Source organism: Carlito syrichta, unplaced genomic scaffold (genome assembly GCF_000164805.1).
Source record: "Carlito syrichta isolate Samal-C Ts95f unplaced genomic scaffold, Tarsius_syrichta-2.0.1 Scaffold309703, whole genome shotgun sequence".
In the NCBI taxonomy this organism is placed as follows: domain Eukaryota; kingdom Metazoa; phylum Chordata; class Mammalia; order Primates; family Tarsiidae; genus Carlito; species Carlito syrichta.
In genome coordinates, this window is record NW_007253799.1 from 99,071 (window position 1) to 121,016 (window position 21,946).

The window sequence follows — 21,946 nt, forward strand, 5'->3', positions numbered from 1 at the left end:
AAGTCTCCTGCTCTGAAAATGACACCTCCTATAGCCTCTCTAATCCTCAGAAAGCAAATAAAAACCAGTGGGACCAAGAAGAATGTGCAACATTATTCCACCTACTTCAGGCAAAAGGAAATCTCTCAGTTCCATGCTATCTAATTCAGTTTATCAAGACTACACAAAAATTACAGAAGTCTCAGCAAATAATAAAGCAAGTATTGATTTTTCTTCTAATTTCAGCAAGATTTCTAGAGATGGAAGGAGAGTGAACAACACTTAAAATTCAACAATCCTGAGTCTTGACTATCTACTCTCATTCACTCAACAAATACTTATACTTATTTGGTGCATTCAATGTGCCAGACACCATGATATACACTAAAGATAAAAAGTTGAACCTTATAGACATGAATCTTGTCCTTGTAGAGCTTATAGTCTAGTGGAGGAAACAGAATTTAACAAATAAATTAAAGTTTAACAAATACGTATCTAATTAAGGACTACAGCAAGTGCAACAAGAAAATATACAAAGAGCTATGACCATCTCTTTCCCTATTTCTAACATCAACTTGGAAACAGAATTAAATTTCTTATATTACAAAAAAAGTTACATAACACAAAAGATTCAAATAATGTAAACTTACTGCTTCTCTGCCAATGAGTGGATAAAAAGGGGTACCAAAAAGTTTCCTTCCATTGATAAATGCCTTCATAATGAAGTTGGTCACTATTAAAGAAAGAAGAAAATAATAAAGATGCCAACATTAATGTGTCAATACTTTAAAAGCAGGAAATCTCTATCTTAAAACTTACTTTTCCTAGAAACTCCAGCACCAAGGTTATGATTCAAGTCAAAAGGGTCTAGAAAAGAAATATGCAATTTTTTTGTTAGGAATTATGTTCATTATATGATACAATATGCTTGGTAGTTATAACTAGAGTCTAATAATAACATACACTCATACTACCCAAATTATTCTTTTAAAAGTACAGATTAAGGGATGAAAACAGACAAAAATCAAGAGAAAAAAACTTCCAGAACCTAATGTGTTTCAGTTTTCTTCAGTTTACTTGGCCAATTTTTCTTTTGCAATGATTACCTTCAATTGCAATGCATTTGGATGTCCACTGTTTCTCAAAAGTTGTCAACAACTTTTTCTGCCGAATGCTAATTACATATTCCTTGAAATCAAACTCTTCAGTATAGAAGCGAAGCAGTCCCAGCCAAAGCTCCCCTAATGATTCTGTGTTCTTTCCAAGTGAAGGTAAACGCTTTTTCTATAAGTAAAAAAAGAAAAGAAACATCTATACAGTATCATCCAAAATATGGGCAGCAACACCAAGTAAAATTACTAAATTATGCAAATCTTAACATCTCAGTGAGCATTCTATAACATAAAGATTCTTTTTAAAAATTACCAGTTCTTCTGTTTTATCAAAGAAAAAGGCATTCCATCCATCAACCATTCTCTGTGGAATCTGTTTTCCATCAAAGATCTGCATTAAAAAAATTAATTTTATTATTAGATTTCAAGTTATCTAACCCAAAGACCCAAATAGTCTCATATCATTTTAGAATTTACCTAATAAAATACATACTTAAATATGTCTTCCAGAAAGAACTTGTCAGGATGGTATAAATTGATACCAGGTAATTAATGAATAAAATCTATTTGAAAGACCAAAACTGGAAAAAGATATCTTAAGAGAATCAGACTCCAAATGACACAAATGATGTTGTTTGATGTTATCTATTGGGCCTATCAAGACACATTCAGTTCAAGATTAATGAAGCAAAACTAAAAAATAAAAAGAAAGAAAATGGCAGTTTCAGCAAAAGATTATAGCTGTAGAAATACACAACAGATAATACCTACTGATTGTGCACCCAAAGAAAATCAACAGAACTGTTTGGAGACCTAGAATCTTTACTCATTTATTTATAACAGATAAGGCTGAAAAGCATTTGGACATTGACTTTTTTTTAATGGAAGATTAGGCAGCTTTCCCTGACATCATTATAAAGATTATAAATCTTCATTATTAATTATGAATAATAATTCACTGTCCTAGGAAAGGAGGGGAGAAAGGGAGAACAAATGCTATTTTATAAGAAGAAAAGTATCTCATAAGATAATTGTATAGGCACAATTGATGTCTAAGTAATTCTGAGAATTTTATTATAAAGGAGGTACAATAGATTCAGAGTCAGCAAGACCTCATTTCTAGCCTCAGTCCTGCTACATAGTGATTCTGGGCAAGACAATTATTACCCTGAGTCCTGAGTTCTCCCAGTGAAAATGAGAGATTACATTAATTAGTAGTAGTTTACAATTTCTATTTTTATTTTAAAAGCTACAGAACCTTCTACAGAAATCTTCTTGGAAGCTCAATATGTAAAACAAATAAAGGCAGAGGTACCTAACAGATACCTGAGTGGAGAAAACAAACCACATGTCCCACCTGCATCTGCAACTAATAGGTTCCAGAACACAAGTAAACCAGAATACAATTTAAAGTCACTAGGAAAGATGGGCCTGGGCCCTATGGTTCTTTCTATTTTTGATAAGACAGTGACTTACAAAATTAACTACATGTCTAGCCCTTCCAATTTTATTCTCAGGTTTAAATTCCTTTTAGGTAAGGACTATAGCTTATTTCTGGAGCCCAAAACACTACTAGATCAAAGCTTACCATAAGAGAATACTTAATATAAGCTTGTTTGTTTACTCTGTAAGTATATTACATAAAGATCAAGTTTCCAGAAACTTAAGCAGGTAAGCTGCATTTCTATATCTACATATAACTAAAACAAATACAGTTACCAAAAATCATCTAGCATAGTTCTGACATTTCATAAAAGAAAAAAGTAAGAGACTGGCAATTACAGATATTAATATCTAAAATAAAGACATGGGATCCTGCCCTCAAGAAAGAGAAGGCATGAAGGGGCTGAAGTATAATATTTTACCTGTAAAGATTCCGATGCTATTATAGGTAGTCCATGCTTTGTAAAATAGATGTATTTATTTGCGAGATAGTGAAATAATACAGACTACCTCTTTAAATCTTGATATTTTTGTTTGTTTGTTTTTTTGAGTAGAAGACTCACTCCATCACCCAAGCTAGAGTGCAGTGGCACGCTCACGGCCACCCTAGCGTTGGCCTGCTGGGCTCAGGCAATCCTTATGCCTCAACCTTCCGAGCAGCCAGAACTACAGATGCACACTACTACACCCGGCTAATTTTTTATTTTATTGTAGAGACGAGGTTGCCCCAGCTGGTCTCAAATCTGTGGGCTCAGGCAATCCACTAGCCTCAGCCTCCCAAAAGTGCTGGGATTACAGACTGAGCCACCGAGCCCAACCAAATCTTGTTTTTAAGAGAATATATACTTTTCAGTAACAACCATAATCCAACTCTTTAGATCTTAATTCTTTTTTTTTTTTTTAATTAGAGTCTAACTCTGTCACCCAGGCTGGAGTGCAGTGGCATGCTTATGGCTACTGCATCCTCGACCTGCTGGGCTCAGGTCATCCTTCCGCCTCAGCCTTCCAAATAGCTGGAACTACAGATGCATGACACCACCCCCGGCTAGTATTTTTGTGATTTATGGTAGAGATGAAGTCTCGCCAAGTTTCTCAGGCTGGTCTCGAATCCCTGGCTCAAGCAATCCTCTCTCAGTCTCCCAATGTGCTGAGATGACAGGCATGAGCCACCACGCCCAGCCAGTATTTGTCTTTTTGTGACTGGATTATTTCACTCAGCATAATGTCTTCAACATTTATCCATTAAATTACAAATTTTAAGCTTACATAGGTTAAAAATTATGAAATTTCATAAAAGCCAAGTGTAAACAAATCTGTTTTAGAATTTTTATGTGAAAATATTACTTATGGTGATTTCTGAGCGTACAAAAAAATATTCTGCTTAAGAAGGCTCCTTTGACCTAAAGAATTTCGTATTGCTGACCATCAATAAAACACTCTTAGCTAAGCCTTAGAAATATCCACCCACTGAAAGTCATGTTTAATTACAAATGAAGTTCAGATATCATTAGCTTCATTAAATACACCTTTACCCTTAAAAGATGATCAATGCCGGCCGGGTGCAATCAGCACTTAGGTAGGCTGAGGCGAGAGGATTGCCTGAGACCAGAGGTTCAAGACCAGTCTGGGCAACTTGGTGAGACCTCATCTCTACCATAAATCACAAAAATACTAGCCGGGGGTGGTGTCATGCATCTGTAGTTCCAGCTACTTGGAAGTCTGAGGCGGAAGGATCACCTGAGCCCAGCAGATTGGCCCCTAGAGTGCCATTGCACTCCAGCCTGGGTGACAAAGAGTGAGACTCAAGCTAAAAAAAAAAAAAAAAGATCAATGCCAATGACCAACACATAAATGATGCCAGACCAATGGACAACTGGGTCCCATATGATAACCACCTAAAGGTTAAAAATAAAAATCCACATATCATCAGTCCATGTGTATCACCAACCACCCCATCAAAGCTCATTATGATGGGAAACATTCCATGAACTGTCTCTCACTGTAACAATGTTAAGCAGCTGTCTGTTAAGCAATAATAGGAGAGTTTTTGAACATGAATATGGCAATCTTACCTATATTTTTCCAATAATAATATTAATTAGGATGCTGATAAAATCATAATAGCAATAACAGAACAAATAACAAAAGCAACTGCTGCTTATGAATGCCTACATTAGCACCTACTACATTCAAATGCAGTCAATGTTTCTGTTCTTTATACCAACACTGAAATAATATTACTAGTATTACATTTTTAATGATGATGAAACTCAGATTCATGGATGTTAAACAGTTTGTTGAAAGCTACAACGTCAGGATTAGGAGGATTCTGACTAGTCTTCTCGGATTACCATGCTCTGCTATTTTCATTACATCATGCTACCTCATGACTCATAATCCATGGGTAAGCAGAGAAAACAGACAAGCCATCAACAAAACAAAATTTAAGGTCCATCTTTGTTAATCATAGTATTCTTGCAAAGTGGCAAATTATATTACTAGAGGAATCATGCATAAGATCCTCAAATCTAAACAACAATTAGACTAATATACTGATATTGCCCTTGGCAGGCCTAATTAATTCATGAGAAGTGTTAAATATCTTCTAGTGAACAACCTTGTTAAAAAAAAAATCATGCCGGTCACCGTGGCTCATACCTATAATCCCAGCATTTTGGAAAGCTGAGGCAGGAGGATAGCTTGAGCCCAGGAGTTCGAGATCAGCCTAGGCAATATAGCAAGACTTCATCTCTACAAAAAAAAAAAAAAAATTAGCCAGGCATGGTGGCACATACCTGTAGTTCCAGCTACTCAGGAGGCTGAGGCAGAAAGAATTGCCTGAGCCCAGGAGGTCAAGGCTGCAGTCAGCTATCATCATGCCACTGCACTCTAGCCTGAGTAACAGAGTGAGATCCTGACTCACAATAACAAAAATAACAAATCACCCCTAGCCAAATTAACTAAGAAAAAAAAGAGGGAGTACATAAATTACTAACATCAGAAATGAAAGAGAAGACATCACTACATATCTTATGGACAAGAAAAGAATAATAAAGCTATAAACTCTCTATGGCCACAAATTTGATAATCTGGGTAAAATATATCAATTCCTTAAAAGACACAATATGCCAAAACACACAAGAAAAAACAGATAATTTGAACAGGCCTATATCTATCAAAGAAAGTTAATCAATTAATAACATCCTAAAGAGAAAGCACTAGGCCTACAAAGTTTCACTAAGGGAATTCTACCTAACATTTAAAGAAGAAATTATACCAATTCTTTACAGTCTCATTCAGAGAACAGAAGCAGAAGGAATACTTCCTAACTCAGTCTATGAGGCTAGCATTACTCTAATACCAAAAAAATCAGACAAAGACATTATAAGAAAACTATAGACCAGTATTTCTCATGAACAAAGATGCAAAAATGCTCAATAAAGTAACTGTAAATCAAAGCCAACAATGCATAAAAATCAACATTTGAAAATCTATTAATATAACTGTGCTATCATAAAATATATATTTAGTCTCCCACTCTGTTTCCTTACATACAACTCCTAACATGCTTAGAATCTATAAAGAGATATCTTTTTGTACGCTAACAAGTTGACTGGTAGCAAGCAGCCTCTAGGTACCATCAAAATGGGAGCTGGTCATCAAAAAGAAAGCCCATAATTAGAAGACTTAGACAGTCAGGTGTGGTGGCTCACACCTGTAATCCCAACACTTTGGGAGGTAGAGGCGAGAGGATTGCCTGAGCCAAGGGGTTCGAGACCAGCCTGGGCAACTTGGCAAGACCTTGTCTCTACAATAAATCAAGAAAAATTAGCTGGGTATGGTGGCGCACACCTGTGGTTCCAGCTTCTTAGAAGGATATGGTGGAAGGGTCATCTGAGCCCAGCAAGTTGAGGTTGCGGTAGCTGTGGGCATGCCACTACACTCCAGCCTAGGCAACAGAGTGAGACTCCAACTCAAAAAAGAGAAGGCTTGGTCGGGCTCGGTGGCTCAGCCTGTAATCCCGTGCCTTTGGGAAGCTGAGGTGAGTGGATTGCCTGAGCCCGTGGGTTCGAGACCCGCCTGGGCAGCGAGACCTCATCTCTACAGCAAATCAAAAAATCAGCCGGGCGTGGTAGCACATGCCTGTAATTCTGGCTACTTGGAAGGCTGAGGCGGAAGGATCACCGGAGCCCAGCAGGTCGAGGCTGCGGTGGCCAGGAGCGGCCACTGCACTCCAGTCTGAGCGACAGAGTGAGACTCCAACTCAAAAAAAAGAGAAGGCTTGGACTTTTGGTTCCACACCCCAACCTCTGGGGAGGGAGAGGGAATGAGGGTTAAAAGATCACTGATTAAATGATCACCAGTGACCAATGGTTTAATCAACCATGCCTACATAATAAAGCCTTAAAAAAAAACCCAAAGAGTTTCCGAATAGTTGAACACATGGAGGTTCCTGGAGGGTGATACACTCTAATAGGGCATGAAAGTGCCTCATCCCTTTTCCCATATCGCGCCCTATATATCTCTTCATCTGTATCCTTTGTAATATTCCTTTTAATAAGTAGATAAACCTAAGTGTTTCCCTGAGTTCTCTGAGCTATTCTAGTAAACTAATCGAACCCAAAGTGATCATGAGAACCCCAAATTGAAGCTGTTGGTCAGAAGTCCAAAAGGCCCAGACTTGCAACTGGTGTCTGAAGGGGAAATAGTTTTGTGAGACTGAGCCCTCAACTTGTGGGATCTGATGCTATCACCAAGTAGATAGAGTCAGAATTGAATTGGAGGACAGTCAACTGGTGTCCAATGCAGAATTGTTTGCTTGCTTGGTATGTAGGGAAAATCCCACATACATTTGGTCACAGAACTCTTCTGTGATTACTTTTGTTGAGAGGACAGAAAAAGACACTTTGATTTTTAGTGTGGGTGGGGTTTTTTGCTTTGTTTTGTTTTTCTCACTCTGTTGCCCAGGCTGGAGTGCAGTAGCATGCTGACGGTCACAGCAGCCTCCACCTGCTGGGCTCAGGTTATCCTTCTGCCTCAGCCTTCCAAGAAGTGGAACCACAGGTGCACGCTACCATACCTGGCTAATTTTTTGATTTAGTGTAGAGATGAGGTCTTGCCAAGTTGCCCAAGCTGGTCTCAAACTCTTGGGCTCAGGCAATCCTCTCACCTCTACCTCCCAAAGTGCTGGGATTACAGGCTTGAGCCACTGCACCTGGCCCTAGTGTGTATTTTTTCCTCAGTAATCCCTCAAAAAATAGGCTAAAGAAGAAAAGTCACATGATCATATCAAAAGGTGCAGAAAAGACATTTGACAAAATCCAACACCCCTTCATGATAAAAACTATGAACTAGGAATACAGGAAACTTCCTCAACTTGTTGAAGAATATCTACAAAAATCCTACAGCTTCACATGTAGTCCCAGTTACTTGGGAGGCTGAGAAGGAAGGATCACCTGAACCTAGGAGGTCGAGGATCCAGTGAGCCATGATAGTGCCACTGCACTCCAGCCTAAGTGACAGAGTGACTCCCCAACTAAAAAAAATCATTAAAAAAAATTAAAGCCGGGCTCGGTGGCTCAGCCTGTAATCCCGTGCTTTTGGGAGGCTGAGGTGAGTAGATTGCCTGAGCCCGCGGGTTCGAGACCCACCTGGGCAGCGAGACCTCATCTCTACAATAAATCAAAAAATCAGCTGGGCATGGTAGCGCATGCCTGTAATTCCGGCTACTTGGAAGGCTGAGGCGGAAGGATCGCCGGAGCCCAGCAGGTCGAGGCTGCGGTGGCCGGAAGCGGCCACTGCACTCCAGTCTGGGAGACCGAGTGAGACTCCAACTCAAAAAACAAAAAAAAAATTAAATACACAGCAACTCCCTCAGGTCTTCTCCCACAGCGAGAGCTTTTCTGTCCTCGATAAATCCTGCTTAAAAAAAATTAAATACATAGATATAAATCTAATAAAATATACAAAATCTACATGAGGAAAACTAAAGAACTGATTAACAAAATCCAAAAAGAACTAGAGAAAGATTCCATTCTCACAAATAGAAGATTCAATATTGTCAGATATCTGTCCTTCCCAACTTGATATTTAGAGCTACTTCAATCTCAATTTAAATCCTAGCAAGTTATTTTGTAAATATCAACAAACTGATCCCAATGTTTATATAGAAAGGTTAAAAAAAACCAGAAAAGCCAACAGGATATTGAAGAAGAACAAAGCTAAAGGCCTGACACAATCCAACTCCAAGACTTACTATAAAGCTACAATAAGCAGAAGAGTATAGTATTGATGAAACAATAAATAAATAGATCATAGGAACAGTAGAGGGCCCAAAAATATACCCACATAAATATAGTCAGCTGATCTTTGACAAAGGAGCAAAGACAACACAAGAAAGCAAAAATAGTCTTTACAACAAATGGTTTTGAAACAACTGGACATCCACATGGAAAACCAAGAACCTAGACATAGACTCTACACTCTTAAAAAAAATTAACTCAAAATGTATCACAGACCTAAATGTAAAGCTCATTTTATAGTTTCACTGCAAAACTATAAAACTCCTAAAATATAACACAGGAAAAAGCCTACATAACCTTCAATATGGTGATGACTTTTTAGGTGTAACACCAAAGGCAAAAAAGAAAAAACGGACTATATCGACTTCACTAAATTTAAAATTGTTTGCTCTGCAAAAGACAATGTCGAGTGAATGAAAAAACAAGGCACAGGTTGGGAGAACATATTTACAAAACACACATCTAATAAAAGACTATTACCTAAGATATAAAAGAACTCTTAATAAACTCAACAATAAGAAAATTAAAAATGGGCCAAAGGTCTTACAGCTCACCAAAGAAAACATACAACCACCAAATAAGCATATAAGAAAAGATGCTCCACAACATGTTATCAGAAGAATTCAAACTAAAACAACAATGAAATACCATGATATACCTAACAGAATGGCCAAAATACAAAATACAGAATACTGTCAAATGTTCAAATGCTGGAGAGGATGTGGAGCAATAAGAACTCTAATTCACTGTTGGTGGAAATGCAAAATGGTGATGCCTCTTTGGAAGATAGTTTGGCAATTTCTTATAAAACTAAACATATTCTTGTATATGGTTCAGCAGTCCAACTACTTAGTATTTACCCAAAAGACTTGAAAACTATGTTCACACAAAAACCCGCAAGCAGATATTTATAGAAGTTTTATTCATAATTGCCAAAACTTGGAAGCAACTATGATGTCCTTCAGTAGGTAAATGGATAAATAAACTGTGGGACATACAGGCAACTGAATATTACTGAACACTAAAAACAAATAAGCTATCAAGCCATGGAAAGGCATAGAAGATATTCACATGCATGTTACGGAGTGATAGAAGTCAACCTGCAAAGGTTACATTATATGATTCCAACTGCATGATATTCTAGAAAAGGCAAAACTATGGAGACAGTACAAAGATCAGTGTTTGCTAGGGGTTGGAGAGAGAGGAGGATGACTAGGCAGAGCACAGAGGATTTTTAAGCAGTTAAAGCAGTCTGTATGATACTATAATGAAGTCTATGTCATTACACGTTTGTCCTGACCCACACAATGTACAAGAGTATATCCTAATATAAACTATGGATTGTGAGTGATTATAACATGTCAATGTAGATTTATCAGTTGTAATAAATGTACCATGCTGGTGAGATTAATAGTGGGGGAGGCTATGCAAGTGTGGGTGCAGGAGATATATGAAAAATCTCTGTACCATCCTTTAAATTTTACTATGAACTTAAAACTGCTATAAAAAATAAAGACTTTATATTATTATTTTTAATTTTTGAATAGGAGTCTCATTCTGTCATCCAGGTTTGAGGGCAGTGGCATGCTCCCAGCCACCACAGCCTCAACCTGCTGGGCTCAGGAGATCCTTCCACCTCAGCCTTCCAAGTAGCTGGAACTACAGGCACACACCAACAACGCCATGCTAATTTTTTGATTTATTGTAGAGATGAGATCTTATCAAGTTGCCTGGGCTGGTTTCGAACCCATGGGCTCAGGCAATCCTCTCACCTAAAGTGCTAAAGTGCTGGGATTACAGGTGTGAGCCACCATGCCTAGCCTAAGACTTTATTTTTTCATGATAGTTTCTAGCTCTGTCAACCAGACTGAGTACAGTGATGCAATAAGTGTTCATTGTAGCTTTCAACTCCTGGCCTCAAGCATTCCTCCTACCTCAGCCTCCTGAGTAGCTGGTACTACAGACAGGCATTACCATGCCTAGCTACTTTTATTTCATTTTTTATCTTTGGGGGGTAGAGACAGGTTTCCACTATGTTGCCCAAGTGATCCTCTCATCTCAGTCTCCAAAAGAGCTGGGATTATAGAAGTGAGCCACTGCACCTGACCAAAAGACTTGAAACACACACAAAAAAACATATATCACCCAGCATAGATTCAGCAGCTTAAAAATCGCCTGCTAGGAAAGGATATTTAAAATTTTTATTTCCTTTCTGCTGTTTGTTTAAAAGAGGAAGGGAGGCTGGGCCCACGGGTTCAAGACCAGATGGGGCAACTTGGCAAAGCCTCATCTCTACTATAAATCAAAAAATTAGCCGGGTGTAGTAGCATGCAGCCTTCCAGCTACTTGGAAGGCTGAGGACCGCCAGAGCCCAGAGGTCAACACTGGGGTGGCTGTGAGTGTGCCACTTGCACTCCAGCCTAGGCAACTGAGACTACAACTCAAAAAAATAAATAAAAATAAAAGAGGAGGGAAAGACTGCTAAAACCACATGTATTCCTTAGAACTTTTAAAAACTTGCTAATGCCATCTGACATTTTTTTAACCATAAAGTTTATTATCTTGTGATTTTCTTATCTGCCACGGCTATTGAAGTTTATGGGAAATTGCTTTTCAAAACAATTTTGATGCTTATTTCCTACCTCAAAATAGTCACTTTTCCAAAATGTTAGAACTGGATCTTCCCTAATGCCTACAAATCCAATTTGAGCCAAGAACCAGGAGGAACATATAGATGATTAAGAACTCCTTTCCATCTATTTCAGACAGTATAAATTGGCTACAAAAAGAAACTCTATGAGTGACCAATTCTGAGTGAATGAGTATAATCTGTTTCTTTAAATGTACACTCTTAAGTTTGATGCATGACTTTATAAGAAATGAGGAAGCATTTCCTTGAGTTCATTCTAAGTCAAAATTCACAAGGCTAACCGAAGTATACATAAGAATAAATCAAACTTCACTGCTAGGCAGGAAGAGGGAAAATACCGTAAAAGGAAGAAACTCAAATATACTTAACTTACATACTTAGAGACAATAAAATACAAGTTCAAGACTGGCTATAGGAACTTCACAATCATCTGCAGCACTCTTTAGACTGTAACATTTAAAAATGTTCCAAAAGACATTCAATAGTTCTCTTTATCTGATATTCTTTTGGTAGTCTATATTCTCCAATAATAAATTTTTCAAAAAGATTCACTGATTAATAACAGCGTTAATGGAAGAAAACAACTTAGGATCACTCATAATGGAAAAAAACCTTCATGATGACATGAACTGAGCAAAACTTACTGTGTTTAGATCCATTGTTTTCAAAACAAAACTCCTTTATAGTTTTCTTAAATACCTACCTCTTGTAAAACTGGGATAACAGGTGGCTTCCTCTGCTGTAGAAAGTACAGCACCATAAGGATATATGCATATGAAGATAAACTTCCCCTGGAAGCATCTCCAATGTCACATCGCTAAAAAAAAAAAAAAAAAATGATTGAAAATAAAATGTCAGTCTTATTCCATGCAAAAGTATTGACTGTTCTTCCACATCTTTTTTTTCCCTTTTTTTTCAAGTTGGGGTCTCACTGTGTTGTCCAGGCTGGAGTGAAGTGGCATGATCACAACTCACAGCAGCCTCAACCTCCTGGGCTCAGGCAATCCTTCCATCTCAGCATCCCAAGTAGCTGGGACTACAGGGGCATGCCACAAGACCAGGCTAATTTTTTACTTTTATTTTTGTAGAGACAAGGTTTTACTATATTGCTTATACTGGTCTGGTACTCCCGGGGCTCAAGCAATCTGCCAGTCTTGTCTCCCAAAGTGCTAGGATTACTAGCATGAGCCACCAAGCTCAGCCCATATCATTTTTTTTAATGCATTGAACTAACAGATATCAAAATTTCGTAACAAACTGTATACATAGTATAGAGAAACAGGCACTCTCATATATTACGGGTAAGAGTATAAATCAGTACAAACTATGAAGAACTGTTTGGTAATATCAAAATTACAAAAGCACATTTCCTATAAGCCAGCATAAGAACATACCCTGCAAATACACCCCCCCCAAAAATAAAATGACTGAATTTCATTTTTTTATCACAGCATTGCTGTAATAGAAAAAAATCAAATAGTAAAGCACAGGTTAAAAAAAAAAATCAGTAAAACACAGGTTAAAAAAACAAGGACTATCCACACAGTGGAACAATATGCAGCCATTAACCCTTTGCACTTGGAGACATCTCGTGGATCACCCACCAGCAACTCGACTGCACTTTTTTAATGAAATAATAAAAAATGAATCACTTCATATTAAATAGTATACCACTGGAACCAATTATATTATTGTAATGATATTTGGCTTATATTGGAATTCTGGACATTGAGGGAAAAAATCAAAATTTTATGTATTTTTCTAATGTGTGGTAGCACATGAAACAGTCACCAATATGCATTGCAGGTTCATTGATACAGGGTGTACAATAGTAATTTGTTTGACGTCTTCCATCTGGTGTTTTCGTATTCGAGCAGACAATGCAGTCTCATTTTTTTTCTCCCACATTAGTAGTATATAATTTATTGTCCAGTCTGTTATTCAATGATGATGTGGAAGGATGCACTCACGATTCCTGAAGACTATTTCTCAACTTGACTGATCAGAAGCTTAACAAATTTCTAATGGGACATAGGTTTTTCATTTTTTTTGAAGCTCAGTACAGTATATAGGAGTTAATGCATATTTCTAGTCCCTAGAAGAATAATTTCCTCCACTATTTTAAAGATTTTAGCAAAAAATAATAAGTAGAAGCATACTGATCCATACCGCTCATACTTGCAATATAATTCAGAATTATTTCAGGCTTTTTGACTTATATAATATTTCCACCACATAATGTCCTTGTGGTAGGTTTCATTCCTTCATGATTCCAAGTGCTGAGAATTATAATGATCCTTTTGTCTTTCTACACAAGTATATAGTACCTATATACTACTGTTTTTGTTAAAAACTTTGGCTTTTTTATTTGTGTTGCAATTCCCTTTTAGTTGACTCTTAACTGTATCAGTGTAATATCTGTCAGTAAACATGTGGTATCCTGCTACATTGGGAACTTTTTCCAACAACTTTTTATACAAATGCAATGGAATTCTGGTGCTTACTGGAAGATCAGGTCGAATGATGTTTTCAGATGTTATGCTGCCTTGTAGGGAAGTACTGAAAAAAGATACCATTTTTGAATCAGTGCATAAATGTGTATACACCTTTGGTAGGCTTATTTGGATAGTATGTCTTTAATCACCCTTTAAACTGAAGAGTGGATTCGTCAGAACAAATTGCAAGATCTGGTATGAAATATTGCAAAAATTTTTGAATTGATGTATTCCAAATAATTATTAACTTTTTGAATATGAGTTCTGTTCCTCCCATCACTTGAAGCAAATGTCTTCAGATGAAGCATCCAGGAGATACGCATAAACCTTACTCTACCAAATGTTTCTGAAAAGAAGAGTATTTTACTAATTCCGGCTACTTAGAAGGCTGAGGCAGAAGGATCGCCGGAGCCTAGCAGGTGGAGGCTGCAGTGGCCAGGAGCGGCCACCGCATTCCAGTCTGGGCAACAGAGTGAGATTCCAACTCCAAAAAAAAAAAAAAAAAAGAAAGCAGTTGACTAGTACTCTCTCTCTCTCTCTTTTTTTTTTTTGGGGCACCACTGGGATACAAACCGACTAGTATTCTTGCAAATTTGTAACTTGAATTAGTTCCATATTTAGAATAACTGTGATAAAAGCTAAAAATTCCTGTGGGTCAACTTACACCACTTATGCCAAATCAATTTGTGTGATAACTGCTTTCTCCTTATTTTTTCATCTAACAATTTGTATAATGCTATCCACTAATTCATTTGTAAAATACAGAGTAAAACAGTCAGTTGGTTCTCTTTTATTACTTGCTATTTGTGGTCTTGTTGTTTGAGGATGTACAACAAAATTTCTTCTTGCTGGGAGGATCATTTTTTTTATATAACATCTTCCCATTTTCACTTGATGATAATGTTGTCTTCTACTCTTCAAAACTACTAATACTTTCATCCTTATCACTTTCTATTACACTTGCCCATTTTTTTCTTGGTGGGAAGATATTACTATCATTACTATCATTTTCTTCTACATCAATGTTTATTTTTTCTAACTTATCTGTATAAAAGTCTAAATCTAACTCATCTTTGCTTCTGCTTATGTAACTCTCACTTTTATCTTTTCACTTTGCCATTGTTCTGCAAACTAAATAAATGGATAAACAACTTCTAATTGTAAATTACAAACTCACAAAATGCAATTTATCAAAAGAATATTACTTTTCCAATTTTACTTTTCTGACTTAGCTCAGATAGATATATTTGATCTGTGCCACTTGATACTTCAGTAAGATTTGCCTTTAACTTTGAAAGTCTCTTTCTTTTAAGGCTACAATTACTTGCTTATCTATCTTTTCAAGTTATATATGACACAAAGGGTATACCCACATCTGCCCTTCCTATACAAATACTCTTTATTGCTACCTTTTGTTACAGTCGTGTTGGCACCACTGTGAAAGCACTTCACACAATCACTTTCTACATAATGCCAACTGATTTTTTTAAATGTGTATCTCCATAAGTATCCCATCACTTTATTTGCTTTTTCATGCAATTTGAATGGAAAACTTTAAGGAGGTGTACGTTCTTGAAAAATCTGAACTGGCTTAAGTGTGTCCTGTATAATCAATCACCAGCAATCTTTGTCTCCTGAAAGGGATCATCCAAGTGGTTTGCTAGATTTACACGTCTCCTCAGCCTCAGAGGGAACATCCAAGTACAAAGGGCTGCAAAACAAGGAACCAGGTGCAGTGGCTCACACCTGCAATCCCTGTGGGTGCCCGAGGAGGGTGAATTGCTTGAGCCCAGGAATTCAAAACTAGCCTCAGCAACATAGCGAGACCTCATCGCTACAAAAGAAATTAATAAACAAAAAATTAGCCAGATGTGGTGGCACACAACTGTAGTCCTAGCTACTCTGAAGCCTGAGGCAAAAGGATCACCTGAGCAACAGAATGAGACTCCCCCAACTCAAAAATAAAAATAGCCAGGCACACTGGTTCACGTCTGTAATCCCAGCACTTTGGGAGATGAAGGCGAGAGGATTGCCTGAGTCCAGGGGGTTGAGAGCAGCCTAGGCAATTTGGCAAGATTTTTCTCTATGATAAAATTTTAAAATTAGCCGGGAGTGGTGGCATGCGCTTGTGTCCCAGCTACTTAGAAGGCTAAGGTGGAAGGATCACCTGAGTCCAACGAGTCAAGACTGTAGTAGCCATGAGCGTGTTGCCAACTAAAAATATAAAATTAAATTAAATTAAAACAAATGAGTAAGCTCTTATACTAATATGAAATGATCTCCAAGATCTGCTGCTAAGTGAAAAAAAGCAAAGTGCAGAACAATGACTTCAGTGTGTAATTTATGTGTAGTAAAAATGAGGTAGGAAATGTATGTATTTCCTTGTACTGGTATGATATATTTTTAGATGGATACAGAGAAACTTTTAACACTGGTGAGTTCCAGCAAGAAGCAATTATTGGCTAGGAGGTAGGTATAAAAGGGAGATTTTCAATTTTCTACCATAAATCCATTTAGGCTTTTGAATCCTGAACACACAATATGTTGGCATCCAAAAAATTTAAAATTTACAAAAACCTAAAAGAATCTTGAAACTCCTCCCCTACAGCAAGGATTTAGCTTATACTCATATTTTGGGAAAAGAATGATTTCTCTGACACGAACCACTTGGTTTCATTACCAAAACTCCATGTAGTTATAACAAAACTGTCATGTTAGAGTATCTTGTGAGGTGAATCTAGAAAAGTAGCTGCATCAAATCTTATATGTAGTATGTACCTGCATGCTTTTCTAAGATATCCTCTGTCCTGAAAAAGATATACAAGAATACCTAAACAAATATAATTTCTGGTTAAAAATGGTAAGTTTTATAAAATAAAAAAACTGACCAAGTTCTTCTCTTATGAAAACTCTTCTACTGGCCGGGCTCAGTGGCTCAGCCTGTAATCCCAGCACTTTGGGAGGTCGAGGTAAGTGGATTGCCTGAGCCCACGTGTTCGAGATCTGCCTGGGCAACTTGGCAAAACCTCATCTCTACAATAAATCAAAAAAATTAGCCGGGTGTGGTAGCACGTACCTGTAGTTCCAGCTACTTGAAAGACTGAGGCAGAAGAATTGCCTGAGCCCGCGTGTTCAAGATCCGCCCAGGCAACTTGGCAAAACCTCGTCTCTACAATAAATCAAAAAAATTAGCCGGGTGTGGTAGCACGCACCTGTAGTTCCAGCTACTTGAAAGACTGAGGCAGAAGGATTACTGGAGCCCAGCAGGTTGAGGCTGCGGTGACCGGGAGCGTGCCACTGCACTCTAGTCTGGGTGACGGAGTGAGACTCCAACTCAAAAAAAAAAAAAAACCTCTTCTACTAATACATTCATAAAATCAACTATTTACTGAGCAGCTACCACAAAACAGGCACTACACTAAACTAAGGAAAACAGAGGCACCTGCCCTCATGTAGTTTACATGAAAACAAAATTCAGCATTATAACAATTTTTTTGGTCAAAAAAAATTATAAACTAAACCCAATACAAAATTTCCTAACCCAGAAATTCAGAGATTTTTTTTTTTTGAGTCAGATTCTCACTGTCACCCAGGCTGGAGTGCAGTGGCACGCTCATGGCCACCGCAGCTTTGACCTGCTGAGCTCAGGCGATCCTTCTGTCTCAGCCTTCCAAGTAGCTGGAACTACAGGTGTGTACCACCACACACAGCTCATTTTTTTTTTTAAATTGTAGAGTCAAGGTCTCACCATGTTGCCCAGCCTGGTCTCAAAGCTGTGGGCTCAGGCAATCCTCTCAACCTTTGCCTCCCAAAAGGCAAAGTACTGGGATTGCAGACGTGAGCCACCATGCCTGGCAACCCAGAGATTCTTAACTAGGATAGTTATGCCAATTCCCATTCCTGGAGATGAAAATCATCACTGCACTGAGAAATTTCACTGCTAAGAAACTGACCAGTAAGTTGCACTTGGGAATAGAGCACACAAAGAAAAAAAACCTAAAAACTATCATAATAGGTATCAAATCAACCTAACACTATTAAAAAAAAAAAACACTTAGATAAACAAAACTGAGACAATACTTTCCATAAGTGTCACATCAGTTATGTTTCACTTTAATAGAGTATCATAACAAAACAGATTATTAATTTTTTCATAAATACCTTAGCAAACACTTTCATAGTGTATCCCAAGTACTGTACTCTAGGATCAATAGCTGCATAAGTAGCTAGCATTCTTGTGTTATGTTGAGCCTGAAAAATAATTATATATTTGAAAGCATTTCAGATTTCTCAAAATTAAACTTACAAACCAGATAAAAAGATATAACACATTACAAACACAAAATATATGAACAAGAAACATAAAATATCTATTAAAAGTCAAACAAAAACTATCTAAAGGAAGTATCAAGATGACTGATACAATCCTTTTGCTTACACTGCTCACATTTGAAAGTTTTAAACATGAAGGAATAGTCAGTAATCTGTAAACTTTTTAAATGAAAGTGTAACTATATCTGGCCAATGAAAAGAAACTTACCAATGTATTATATAAACTGATATCACCTTCTAATCCACTTCGTCTGTGTTCAAATTTTACTATAGGCACTTTGGCAGTAGTTATAGGCAAAATGTTTCTTAAACCTAGTTTCAAAAAAAAAAAGACTTAAGTTAAATTTTCATAATGCTGAAAAGTATTTTCTTTTGTTTTAAAGCTAAGATTTAAAATTCATACCTGGATGTCTCTTAAGAATTTTTGCCAAATTTTCAATTATTTCTTTACAATTTAATTTCTAAAAAACAAAACAAAGAATTAATTAAAGTATGTCTGACTGAACTTGACTTTGAAATTCTACTTTAATCAAGGAATTTAATACTAGCATTTAAAATTTCCAGTCATAAAGCTCAATAATAACTTTGCTACTTAAAGTATGTAGTTCAGACCCATAGTAGCAGCATAATCTGGAAACTTGATAGAAATGTAAAATCTCAGGCCCTGCCTCAGTGCACTGCATCATAATCTGCATTTTAACAAGATCCGAAGGTAATTCACATGCACATTAAATTTTGAAAGCACAAAGACAGGAGAATAATATGCCTTTCAATAAGTAAAGAAACAACTAAAGTTGAGAATGGTGAAAGAAAACAGTACAGTGATTAAGAACAGTCTCTGAATTACGACAAACCTGAATTCAACTCTTGAACTAAGTACCAACTAGCTAGCTGTGTGACTGACCATCAAACTACTATTCTACAAAACCAAGGTAATCATAAACTCCTGCCCTATAGAGTTGTTGACAGGATTATACGAGACATGTATGTAAAGCAGTCAGCAGCATGCCTGGCACAACATAAGCATTTTAAATTTGTGCTCTATTTATTATTATTATGTTGATAAGAAAAGAAAGATACTCCTATTTCTCCAAAGAATTTCCTACCTCTACAATTTAAATATGTTACTTTCTTTAAAAAACAGAGAAAGCTGAGTTGGTATGGTAATAATAATCACAATACATGGAACAGGGTGGATAATGACATTATAAATTAACTGGATTAAGTTGAAGGGTCAATCAGTCCCAGCAGTTTTGCATATGCCCAGCATGTTCTTTTTAGCTACAAGACAGCAATAACCACTGCAGCTTAACCAGGGGATTTCAATAAAGTCATTAGTTACTAAATTCACACACAATAAGATGAAAAAAGGAGATAATTTTTCTTTATTATGTAAGGATATGATTATGCTAAGTTTCAATTATGGCTCATCTGAAAGAAATTTATTGTTTTTATCATTTCAACTTCCCAATGTGAATGGCACAGATTATATACAATATACAAACTCTTAGTGATAAGAAGTCTAATTATTAAATTTTACGTAAAAAATAACTAAAACTCTAACTTCCTCCCTGGGTAAAAGTCATTTCCTATTCCTTTAATTCATGTTCTTCAAAATGGAGAACAGTCTCTTTCCAGGAAGGTGGTACTAAGTAGAAGTTAGTTAAGGACAACAAATAAAAATTTGCAACGTTTCAGTTTCCTTATAGAACAAGAAGGTGCTAACACCAGAAGCAACTTCTCAGGGCCAGAAATAAGGATCTAAAGGCATCACTGTCACCTTTACTTCAGGTCCAACAATTTCAAAACCACCTTTTGAAAGAACTATTTCAGAAAAGCACACTATTCTGCTGAATTACTTTATAATGTAACAGAGGCTATACTGACACCACTACAGATGCCAGAAGCTTGGCCTCACCCCAATCTTGCAAGCAGTCCCTAATTTGAAAACATAAATACCAGTAGCTATGCTGGTCAATGACTGAGGATCTACAAGGATCCCCTCCTTTTCTAGTAGCTGCTGGGAAGGCCTGAGACACTTCATCTCTGTCCAATCAATCCCTTTGTTCACTGGAGCTTGGATAGTCTCTTTCCCACTATTAAGGCCTGGTACACAAAGAAGGAAAGCATAAGTACCCACTCTTACTGCTGAAATTGCACTGGGGGAAGGTCTGCTCCTGGCATCTCACGGTGCAACTCAGAAAGCTTTCAATTTCAGAAAGTAGTGGTTAGGTTCTACAGTACTATTAGTACTATATTTCAGCTACATTATGGGTTAAAAAAATTACAGAGAGGCAGTGAGATACAATGGAAAGAGCATGAACTCTGGAGTCAGACAGACCTGGGTACGAATCCCGGCTCCAACAATTACTAGCTGTGTGAACTTGGACAAGTCAGTTTATCTCTCAAAGCCTCAGTTTCCTCATCTGTAAAATGGGGGAAATAATACCTACCTCGAAAGTGGTTGTAAGAATGAAATGAGATAATGTATGTAAAAGTGTATACTGGGAACTCAATAAATGTTAGTTCCCCTCCCCACCCAAAATGAGGTTTGTTTGTTTTTTTTAGAGTTTTACTCTGTCGCCTAGGCTGGAGTGCAGTGGCACACTCACAGTCACAGCAGCCTTGACCTGCTGGGCTCAGGTGATCCTTCTGATCAGTCTTCCAAGTACCTGGAACTATATAGGCACATGCCACCATATCCGGCTAATTTTTTGATTTATTGTAGAGATGAGGTCTCACCAAGTTGTCCAGGCTGGTCTTGAACCCGTGGGCTCAGGCAATCCTCTCACCTCGGCCTCCCAAAGTGCTGGGATTATAGGCATGAGCCACCACACCTGGCCCAAAATGAGTTTCTAAAAGCTATCCTAGCGTATCATTTTAACACTGCTTCTATGGAAAATAACTGGTGTGAGAGGCCACAGAATACAATTAACTTTTAGAACAAAGTCAATTTATAAATTAGATAACCACCTGTATTTACTATCTATAGTGATACAAAGACATCACTTAATGGAAGAGAATATGGAAAGACAAGAGTAATCAAGATCCATGTTCACTACAGAACTAAAGCACTAGAGTCTTCTCAGTGGTTCTAGAGAAAACATTACAACTTTTTGGTATATTAACTTTTTCTCAAAATTCATTACAAAGCACTTGTAACTCTCAGTGACATGGTTTTTGCATTATAAAATTACTGAAATAGCCAATTTACTTATTTTAAGATTTGAATGTCTTCTAAATTGATAATGCTAATGTTCTTATATTTCAAATCTCATTATTGATAATATATTTATACAAAGAATGATACTATATATTTTAATCAATATTACATACAGAAATAAAAACAGAATCATCACTGGGAGAAAATAAACTTCCACATCCCTTTCAAAACACTCTTACCTCTGCATTTTCATGGCCTTCCAGGGTCATACAAATATCCAGATCACTATCACGAAATCCAAATCCGTTCTTAGAGGAGCCAAATAAGCACAATCTTGCCTTCTCTAAGCAAAAGAAGACAAAAATCTTATAATAAGCAGGGAAGAGGAGTCTTCTATTATCTACTAATGACCTAACACAAGATGATTTTGTCTACTTCTATAGCTTAAATTACCTACCATTAGAAGATAC

The 21,946-nt window shown here is 37.1% G+C and overlaps 1 protein-coding gene across 7 annotated transcripts in view; it reads right to left on the reverse strand.

The window, feature by feature from the left end:
* Positions 1-21,946, reverse strand: part of ZCCHC11 (zinc finger CCHC-type containing 11) — a 143,580-nt gene that overhangs the window by 19,739 nt on the left and 101,895 nt on the right. For all 7 annotated transcript variants that reach the window (XM_021717348.1, XM_008067552.1, XM_008067556.1 and 4 more), the window contains 9 exons: positions 21,716-21,819; positions 18,717-18,774; positions 18,522-18,625; positions 18,143-18,232; positions 12,190-12,303; positions 1,405-1,482; positions 1,086-1,263; positions 799-846; positions 630-712 (listed from right to left, as the gene is read on the reverse strand). In XM_021717348.1, coding sequence (XP_021573023.1) covers positions 630-712; positions 799-846; positions 1,086-1,263; positions 1,405-1,482; positions 12,190-12,303; positions 18,143-18,232; positions 18,522-18,625; positions 18,717-18,774; positions 21,716-21,819 — 857 coding nt within the window. The remainder of the gene's footprint in view (positions 1-629; positions 713-798; positions 847-1,085; positions 1,264-1,404; positions 1,483-12,189; positions 12,304-18,142; positions 18,233-18,521; positions 18,626-18,716; positions 18,775-21,715; positions 21,820-21,946) is intronic.